Source organism: Xenopus tropicalis, chromosome 2 (assembly GCF_000004195.4).
Source record: "Xenopus tropicalis strain Nigerian chromosome 2, UCB_Xtro_10.0, whole genome shotgun sequence".
In the NCBI taxonomy this organism is placed as follows: Eukaryota; Metazoa; Chordata; class Amphibia; order Anura; family Pipidae; genus Xenopus; species Xenopus tropicalis.
The window spans coordinates 174083544-174093886 of NC_030678.2; the positions used below are offsets into that span (position 1 = coordinate 174083544).

A 10343-nucleotide genomic window follows, 5' to 3' on the forward strand; every position below is an offset into this window, starting at 1 on the left:
AGCAGGGGAATGACTGGTTATTATAGAGTCACATCAGCTGTTTGTATTGGGATCTATTTACTGAATGATATGAGCGGCTCCTACATGAACTTTCCAGCAGGGGAATGACTGGTTATTATAGAGTCACATCAGCTGTTTGTATTGGGATCTATTTACTGAATGATATGAGCGGCTCCTACATGAACTTTCCAGCAGGGGAATGACTGGTTATTATAGAGTCACACCGGCTGTTTGTATTGGGATCTATTTACTGAATGATATGAGCGGCTCATACATGAACTTTCCAGCAGGGGAATGACTGGTTATTATAGAGTCACATCAGCTGTTTGTATTGGGATCTATTTACTGACTGATATGAGCGGCTCCTACATGAACTTTCCAGCAGGGGAATGACTGGTTATTATAGAGTCACACCGGCTGTTTGTATTGGGATCTATTTACTGACTGATATGAGCGGCTCCTACATGAACTTTCCAGCAGGGGAATGACTGGTTATTATAGAGTCACATCAGCTGTTTGTATTGGGATCTATTTACTGACTGATATGAGCGGCTCCTACATGAACTTTCCAGCAGGGGAATGACTGGTTATTATAGAGTCACATCAGCTGTTTGTATTGGGATCTATTTACTGACTGATATGAGCGGCTCCTACATGAACTTTCCAGCAGGGGAATGACTGGTTATTATAGAGTCACATCAGCTGTTTGTATTGGGATCTATTTACTGACTGATATGAGCGGCTCCTACATGAACTTTCCAGCAGGGGAATGACTGGTTATTATAGAGTCACATCAGCTGTTTGTATTGGGATCTATTTACTGAATGATATGAGCGGCTCCTACATGAACTTTCCAGCAGGGGAATGACTGGTTATTATAGAGTCACATCAGCTGTTTGTATTGGGATCTATTTACTGAATGATATGAGCGGCTCCTACATGAACTTTCCAGCAGGGGAATGACCGGTTATTATAGAGTCACATCAGCTGTTTGTATTGGGATCTATTTACTGAATGATATGAGCGGCTCCTACATGAACTTTCCAGCAGGGGAATGACTGGTTATTATAGAGTCACATCAGCTGTTTGTATTGGGATCTATTTACTGACTGATATGAGCGGCTCCTACATGAACTTTCCAGCAGGGGAATGACTGGTTATTATAGAGTCACATCAGCTGTTTGTATTGGGATCTATTTACTGAATGATATGAGCGGCTCCTACATGAACTTTCCAGCAGGGGAATGACTGGTTATTATAGAGTCACATCGGCTGTTTGTATTGGGATCTATTTACTGACTGATATGAGCGGCTCCTACATGAACTTTCCAGCAGGGGAATGACTGGTTATTATAGAGTCACATCAGCTGTTTGTATTGGGATCTATTTACTGACTGATATGAGCGGCTCCTACATGAACTTTCCAGCAGGGGAATGACTGGTTATTATAGAGTCACATCGGCTGTTTGTATTGGGATCTATTTACTGACTGATATGAGCGGCTCCTACATGAACTTTCCAGCAGGGGAATGACTGGTTATTATAGAGTCACATCAGCTGTTTGTATTGGGATCTATTTACTGAATGATATGAGCGGCTCCTACATGAACTTTCCAGCAGGGGAATGACTGGTTATTATAGAGTCACATCAGCTGTTTGTATTGGGATCTATTTACTGAATGATATGAGCGGCTCCTACATGAACTTTCCAGCAGGGGAATGACTGGTTATTATAGAGTCACATCAGCTGTTTGTATTGGGATCTATTTACTGAATGATATGAGCGGCTCCTACATGAACTTTCCAGCAGGGGAATGACTGGTTATTATAGAGTCACATCAGCTGTTTGTATTGGGATCTATTTACTGAATGATATGAGCGGCTCCTACATGAACTTTCCAGCAGGGGAATGACTGGTTATTATAGAGTCACACCGGCTGTTTGTATTGGGATCTATTTACTGAATGATATGAGCGGCTCATACATGAACTTTCCAGCAGGGGAATGACTGGTTATTATAGAGTCACATCAGCTGTTTGTATTGGGATCTATTTACTGACTGATATGAGCGGCTCCTACATGAACTTTCCAGCAGGAAAATGACTGGTTATTATAGAGTCACATCAGCTGTTTGTATTGGGATCTATTTACTGACTGATATGAGCGGCTCCTACATGAACTTTCCAGCAGGGGAATGACTGGTTATTATAGAGTCACATCAGCTGGAATTTTAGCAGCTGTCTGGTTGCTATGGTCTAATTTAACCCAGCAACCAGGCAGTTGTTTGACAGAGACAGGTTTGTGTAGAAGGCAGAGCACAAGATTAGTAGTGAGTATATAACAATGTATGACTTACCTCCTTTACCAAAAGCTGCACCCCTTCAGGCTGGTTCATCATAAGGACCTCCATAAGGATGGGCGCCATTGTGGCACTTAGTCCAGTCACCTGATCAGAAGCAGAACCAACACTCCATATTAATAGCACATACATTCCTCTCTCTCTGTCCAGGAACTTTGTCATTTTCCTTATTACAGAGAAAAGGGAATCATTTAACCATTAAATAAACCCAATAGGGCTGTTCTGCCCCAATAAGGGGTAATTATATCTTAGTTGGGATCAAGTACAGGTACTGTTTTATTATTACAGAGAAAAGGGAATCATTTAACCATGAAATAAACCCAATAGGGCTGTTCTGCCCCCAATAAGGGGTAATTATATCTTAGTTGGGATCAAGTACAGGTACTGTTTTATTATTACAGAGAAAAGGGAATCATTTAACCATTAAATAAACCCAATAGGGCTGTTCTGCCCCAATAAGGGGTAATTATATCTTAGTTGGGATCAAGTACAGGTACTGTTTTATTATTACAGAGAAAAGGGAATCATTTAACCATGAAATAAACCCAATAGGGCTGTTCTGCCCCAATAAGGGGTAATTATATCTTAGTTGGGATCAAGTACAGGTACAGAGTCTATGGGAGACGGGCTTCTGATAATTTGGATATTTCTGGATAACGGGTGCTGGATAATGGATCCCATAATCTGTGAATTCTAAGAATCTTTTCCTCCTGGAAGTGCCCAATGATCAGGCAGTCACAAGTGAGTAGCACAGGGCTGGAACTGTAATGTACATCAACTGCTCCTCTGTCAATGAGAAAGAGACACCCCCCCCTGTAATGAGACCCCCCCAACCCAACAGCTTCCAACACTGTCAGCTCCATTCTGTAATCTCATTAATACAAAAAGGGACAATATAGAATTTACACATAAACCATAGAATATGTTTTATTTAAAATCATTTACAAATTATACGGATAATTATAAAACTCTGAACTCCATCAGGATCCACAATAACAATGTAATCCAGGAGATCCCAGACATATTGGTGAGAGCCCAACTGGCGGTTTTAGGTGGAAGCAACGTTTGGAAAGAGTCAGAAATTCCAACTTCAGAGATGTCAGAGAGGCTCTAACTGGCTGTCAAGTGAATCCTTTTTGCCACATGAGCGGATAAAGAGCCTTTAGCAGCCGTACCCAGGTCATTATTAGCTGGGAATCACCGCTCCAGAGCCAGTAGAACTTCCTGACCAGTATCGGATCGGGCAGACTGGAATATTGTAACAGTACCTGGGGTCTAGTGGGGCGCCGGGGTCACAGCGAAGAGACGGGTGTCCCCATAGCCCCCCAGGTACAGTTACAAATATTCAGTTGGTCGAGAACTGCTTGTGGATGTTGGTCTGGGTGACGCTCTATGTTCCCAGTAGACGATGCTGCTGTTGATGGTTAAACGCTGTTAATCTTATGGTGCAAACAAGTCCAAATACCGTCTCCTCTTCAACATTCTCTTCCTCTTCAGCTCAGTTGGCCTCCACATCACCAGCTGGGCTTGCTGTGATATAGAACCAGTCCTCCTCCATGTTCTTGGGGATTCTGAGCCCAAAGACCTGTAGCAGGGCAAAGATGGAAAGGCAACATTAACATTAGAGAGAGATAATAAACATGTATAGTTGTACCCGTGTCTAACTGGTCCCTTCATTCCCTCAGCTGGATTTGCTTCCAACATCATCATTCCATAAACTCTATCATTTCTCAGCTTCTCAATGCACACAAACGGGTCCCACTGATATAAGATCGGTACTTACCTTAAAGTCCGGCCCAAATGTGGCCAAAAAGCCATAAAATATAACGGTTGAGAGCCACTCGCTGATAACCCGCAGACTATCGATGATCTAGAGGAACAGATTATTATTATTATTATTAACATTTATTTATAAAGCGCCAACATATCCCGCAGCGCTGTACAATAAGTGGGTTTCATACATTGGGCATACAGAGTAACATATAAAGCAATCAATAACCGATACAGGAGGGGAAGGGAGCCCTGCCCAAAAGAGCTTACACTCTACAGGGAATTACTGCATTTCATACATTGGGCATACAGAGTAACATATAAAGCAATCAGTAACCGATACAGGAGGGGAAGGGAGCCCTGCCCAAAAGAGCTTACACTCTACAAGGAATTACTGCATTTCATACATTGGGCATACAGAGTAACATATAAAGCAATCAGTAACCGATACAGGAGGGGAAGGGAGCCCTGCCCAAAAGAGCTTACACTCTACAGGGAATTACTGCATTTCATACATTGGACATACAGAGTAACATATAAAGCAATCAGTAACCGATACAGGAGGGGAAGGGAGCCCTGCCCAAAAGAGCTTACACTCTACAGGGAGTAACATATACAGCAATCAGTAACCGATACAGGAGGGGAAGGGAGCCCTGCCCAAAAGAGCTTACACTCTACAGGGAGTAACATATAAAGCAATCAGTAACTGATACAGGAGGGGAAGGGAGCCCTGCCCAAAAGAGCTTACACTCTACAGGGAATTACTGCATTTCATACATTGGGCATACAGAGTAACATATAAAGCAATCAGTAACCGATACAGGAGGGGAAGGGAGCCCTGCCCAAAAGAGCTTACACTCTACTGGGAATTACTGCATTTCATACATTGGGCATACAGAGTAACATATAAAGCAATCAGTAACCGATACAGGAGGGGAAGGGAGCCCTGCCCAAAAGAGCTTACACTCTACAGGGAATTACTGCATTTCATACATTGGGCATACAGAGTAACATATAAAGCAATCAGTAACCGATACAGGAGGGGAAGGGAGCCCTGCCCAAAAGAGCTTACACTCTACAAGGAGTAACATATAAAGCAATCAGTAACCGATACAGGAGGGGAAGGGAGCCCTGCCCAAAAGAGCTTACACTCTACAGGGAATTACTGCATTTCATACATTGGGCATACAGAGTAACATATAAAGCAATCAGTAACCGATACAGGAGGGGAAGGGAGCCCTGCCCAAAAGAGCTTACACTCTACAAGGAGTAACATATAAAGCAATCAGTAACCGATACAGGAGGGGAAGGGAGCCCTGCCCAAAAGAGCTTACACTCTACAGGGAATTACTGCATTTCATACATTGGGCATACAGAGTAACATATAAAGCAATCAGTAACCGATACAGGAGGGGAAGGGAGCCCTGCCCAAAAGAGCTTACACTCTACAAGGAGTAACATATAAAGCAATCAGTAACCGATACAGGAGGGGAAGGGAGACCTGCCCAAAAGAGCTTACACTCTACAAGGAATTACTGCATTTCATACATTGGGCATACAGAGTAACATATACAGCAATCAGTAACCGATACAGGAGGGGAAGGGAGCCCTGCCCAAAAGAGCTTACAATCTACAAGGAGAAAGGGTTGAGACACAAGGGGGCTGATTTACTAAGACACGATTTCGAATCCGAATTGGAAAAATTCCGATTGGAAACGAACATTTTGCGACTTTTTCGTATTTTTTGTGATTTTTTCGGCGTCTTTACGATTTTTGCGTAAAAACACGATTTTTTCCGGCGTCTTTACGATTTTTGCGTAAAAACGCGAGTTTTCCGGCGTCTTTACGAAAGTTGCGCAAAGTCGCGCCTTTTTCGTAGCGTTAAAACTTAAAAGGCGCGACGTTTCGCGCAAGTTTTAACGCTACGAAAAAATCGCGACTTTGCACAACTTTCGTAAAGACGCCGAAAAACTCGCGTTTTTAAGCAAAAATTGTAAAGACGCCGAAAAAATCGCAAAATTACCGATCATTACGAAAAAAACGCAATCGGACGCATTCGGCCCGTTCGTGGGTTAGTAAATGTGCCCCAAGGTGTGGGAAGGAGATAGGAGTTAATGATTGGTGGTTGCACAGTGACAGTACTGACCCACACATGCACCTCATGTACAGAACCACCAAACTGGCTACACTGTGCCATGGCTAGGATTTGCCCTTTGGCTAGAGCAAGGCTAATAATGGCCCTAAAGCAGTAAAATGATCAAATTGATGGATAACAAACCTCATAAATCTGTACACTTGTAGGTTTGATCCAAACGAAGATAATATCAAATGTTGAATCTGAAACATTAGTTAAGGAGAAACAGACCCATTGCCTGAGGGGTAAAACTAATCCCCTAAGCACCCTGACTAGTTACACAACCCAGTTGGTACAGAGCATCTATCCATTCAGAAGTCCCATTAGCAGTGAAAGGATACCGAGCCCTAATACCAATATAACGGCCAATGAAATGGCCAATCGCAAATGGCACTTGATTCGGCTGTCCTCCTCCGGGGGCGCCCTGTAGGATATCACAGTGTTTATCAGCGTATAGGCACTTGCACATACAGTGGCTGCCAGCACTCCTGCTATGTGCACTTCCCGGAACACCAGCACCTAAACATACAAATATATCTGTCAGTCCATTGGCCTCTCCGTCCTGGGGAGAAAGCAAGAGATTTGGGGAAATCTATAATGTCTGTAACCCTTTCAGGGGCAGGAATGCATCTTACCGGGAAGTTATTCTCCATAACATACGCTAGGATGGCCAACAAGCCCAGCACCAGTTGGGTTATGTTGGCCCCGGTGCGCTTCTTATCGGCACGGCGCTGTCTCAGCAGCGTGTATCTGGCGTACATCGTGGCACCGCCTGAGAAACGAGAGGAATTCAGTGAGCTCATTGGTGCTTATACTGCATGGGGGGCGGGAATGGGAGGAGATTTGTTCCACTTACCGACATAGGCGCAGATTATGTGCATCACTGTAAATACAGCATTGGCCAATGGAGAATCTCCGAGGCCGCTGGGAAAAAAGAAAAAATATATTATTACTCAGATTCCATATGGTTGTTTGGGGCACTGTTACTACATTATCCCCATGTCTCACACAGAACTTACCTTGTATAGGGGGCAAACTTCTCATTTTCAGCAAAGAAAGTTGCCATATTGTATAAAACAAGACTAATAAAAACCACTGATGTAATAAAAAATGGCACAAGAGCCATGAACAGAGAAAATCTCTTACATTCCATATTCAGAAAATATAGAAAAATGCAATAAATGCAGAAATGAAAAAGATGTCTGAAGTGCTCCTTAGCCAGGAACACAGTGAGTGTCGGCCCAGGGAGCTCAGTATAGAACCTGGCTGATGACATCACAATGGTTGGCTGGAGAAGGGCAGCACTGATGTCACAATGTGGGGAGTGTCATGTAACCTGCTGCTTTGTGTATTCTGGGTCCTAAAGGGTTCATGTCAATGGGAAACAATATCCCAGTAAGGAAGGTAGAAAATGATTGGAAAACAAAGTTACAGTAAAATAAACCGGTTTCCTTGATAAGTTACATTTGTCTCCTTCACAACTGGGGGATTCATTACAGTCTTACAGCACTGGTACATACATAATGATGCCCTCATAATGATCAATGCAGCTGTTTGCTTTTAGCTCTGGTTTATGCAGGACTGTGACTCCCATGATTCACAGCAAGGTGTCACTAGAGGGCAGTAGTGTCAGATGAGTTACCTGGTGCCATTGAATGACTGACGTGTAACACTCCCAGTTTGTGGTATTCAGTATGGCAAGTGCAGGATAACTACAAATCCCATCATGCACTGTGAGGGAATGGGCTCAGTTATGGGGAAAGGCTGGCCCAGTTGGGATTGGTTACACTGGGGAAGGGGCAGTTAAGGGGGGGTCACTATATATAAATATATAAGGGGGGCAGTAATGAAATAGAGAAAGTACAGGGAAGAGCGACTAAGCTGATAAAGGGAATGGGCTCAGTTATGGGGAAAGGCTGGCCCAGTTGGGATTGGTTACACTGGGGAAGGGGCAGTTAAGGGGGGGGGGTCACTATATATAAATATATAAGGGGGGGCAGTAATGAAATAGAGAAAGTACAGGAAGAGCGACTAAGCTGATAAAGGGAATGGGCTCAGTTATGGGGAAAGGCTGGCCCAGTTGGGATTGGTTACACTGGGGAAGGGGCAGTTAAGGGGGGGGGGTCACTATATATAAATATATAAGGGGGGGCAGTAATGAAATAGAGAAAGTACAGAGAAGAGCGACTAAGCTGATAAAGGGAATGGGCTCAGTTATGGGGAAAGGCTGGCCCAGTTGGGATTGGTTACACTGGGGAAGGGGCAGTTAAGGGGGGGGGGGGTCACTATATATAAATATATAAGGGGGGCAGTAATGAAATAGAGAAAGTACAGAGAAGAGCGACTAAGCTGATAAAGGGAATAGGCTCAGTTATGGGGAAAGGCTGGCCCAGTTGGGATTGGTTACACTGGGGAAGGGGCAGTTAAGGGGGGGGGGTCACTATATATAAATATATAAGGGGGGGCAGTAATGAAATAGAGAAAGTACAGAGAAGAGCGACTAAGCTGATAAAGGGAATGGGCTCAGTTATGGGGAAAGGCTGGCCCAGTAGGGATTGGTTACACTGGGGAAGGGGCAGTTAAGGGGGGGTCACTATATATAAATATATAAGGGGGGCAGTAATGAAATAGAGAAAGTACAGGGAAGAGCGACTAAGCTGATAAAGGGAATGGGCTCAGTTATGGGGAAAGGCTGGCCCAGTTGGATTGGTTACACTGGGGAAGGGGCAGTTAAGGGGGGGGGGTCACTATATATAAATATATAAGGGGGGGCAGTAATGAAATAGAGAAAGTACAGGGAAGAGCGACTAAGCTGATAAAGGGAATGGGCTCAGTTATGGGGAAAGGCTGGCCCAGTTGGGATTGGTTACACTGGGGAAGGGGCAGTTAAGGGGGGTCACTATATATAAATATATAAGGGGGGGCAGTAATGAAATAGAGAAAGTTCAGGGAAGAGCGACTAAGCTGATAAAGGGAATAGGCTCAGTTATGGGGAAAGGCTGGCCCAGTTGGGATTGGTTACACTGGGGGGGGCAGTTAAGGGGGGGGTCACTATATATAAATATATAAGGGGGGGCAGTAATGAAATAGAGAAAGTACAGAGAAGAGCGACTAAGCTGATAAAGGGAATGGGCTCAGTTATGGGGAAAGGCTGGCCCAGTAGGGATTGGTTACACTGGGGAAGGGGCAGTTAAGGGGGGTCACTATATATAAATATATAAGGGGGGGCAGTAATGAAATAGAGAAAGTACAGGGAAGAGCGACTAAGCTGATAAAGGGAATGGGCTCAGTTATGGGGAAAGGCTGGCCCAGTTGGGATTGGTTACACTGGGGAAGGGGCAGTTAAGGGGGGGGGGTCACTATATATAAATATATAAGGGGGGCAGTAATGAAATAGAGAAAGTACAGGGAAGAGCGACTAAGCTGATAAAGGGAATGGGCTCAGTTATGGGGAAAGGCTGGCCCAGTTGGGATTGGTTACACTGGGGAAGGGGCAGTTAAGGGGGGGTCACTATATATAAATATATAAGGGGGGCAGTAATGAAATAGAGAAAGTACAGAGAAGAGCGACTAAGCTGATAAAGGGAATGGGCTCAGTTATGGGGAAAGGCTGGCCCAGTTGGGATTGGTTACACTGGATAATATTATTATTATTAACATTTATTTATAAAGCGCCAACATACCCCGCAGCGCTGTACAATAAGTGGGTTTCATACATCGGACATACAGAGTAACATATACAGCAATGAGAAACAAACTGTACTTGGTGATAACTAAGCCACATTGATAGGAAAAATCATAGTGAGGATCTTAATATATAAATGCTTTTATTTAATTGGCCAGATTATTGTTTTGGTTTCACAAGGCTGGAAACTGAACAGACAGTTGAGACCCAAACAGGCCCAAGGGAAACTGAACTCTTTGGGTTAAAAAAAAAAAAATCATATTTTTTTCTAATCCATAGAACCTTGCGAATCTTTCATATTTTCATATTGAAAAGATTGTTTGTGAGTGGCAATCCAATAGTCACAAAATGTTCGTATTCGAACGATCGTAAACGGCGGGAAAACCTTTCTGACC

General features: G+C 43.7%; 1 protein-coding gene across 1 annotated transcript; it reads right to left on the reverse strand.

Annotated features, from left to right (window-relative positions):
• Positions 1-3857: 3857 nt before the first annotated feature.
• On the reverse strand, positions 3858-7329 carry LOC100489390 (DNA damage-regulated autophagy modulator protein 1). Its single transcript, XM_012958277.3, has 6 exons — positions 7283-7329; positions 7120-7187; positions 6899-7035; positions 6618-6782; positions 4143-4229; positions 3858-3944 (listed from the first exon to the last, which is right to left on the reverse strand). Exons 1-6 carry the CDS (start codon positions 7327-7329, stop codon positions 3858-3860), a joined length of 591 nt encoding a protein of 196 aa, XP_012813731.3.
• Positions 7330-10343: the final 3014 nt, after the last annotated feature.

Coding starts and splice junctions, on each gene's coding strand:
- LOC100489390 (XM_012958277.3), bottom strand. CDS start 7,329: ATGGCAACTTTCTTTGCTGAAAATGAGAAGTTTGCCCCCTATACAAG. Junction 4,230..6,617: donor TTTCATTGGCCGTTATATTG/GTATTAGGGCTC, acceptor CTGTTCCTCTAG/ATCATCGATAGTCTGCGGGT. Junction 3,945..4,142: donor CATTTGGGCCGGACTTTAAG/GTAAGTACCGAT, acceptor GCCCTGCTACAG/GTCTTTGGGCTCAGAATCCC.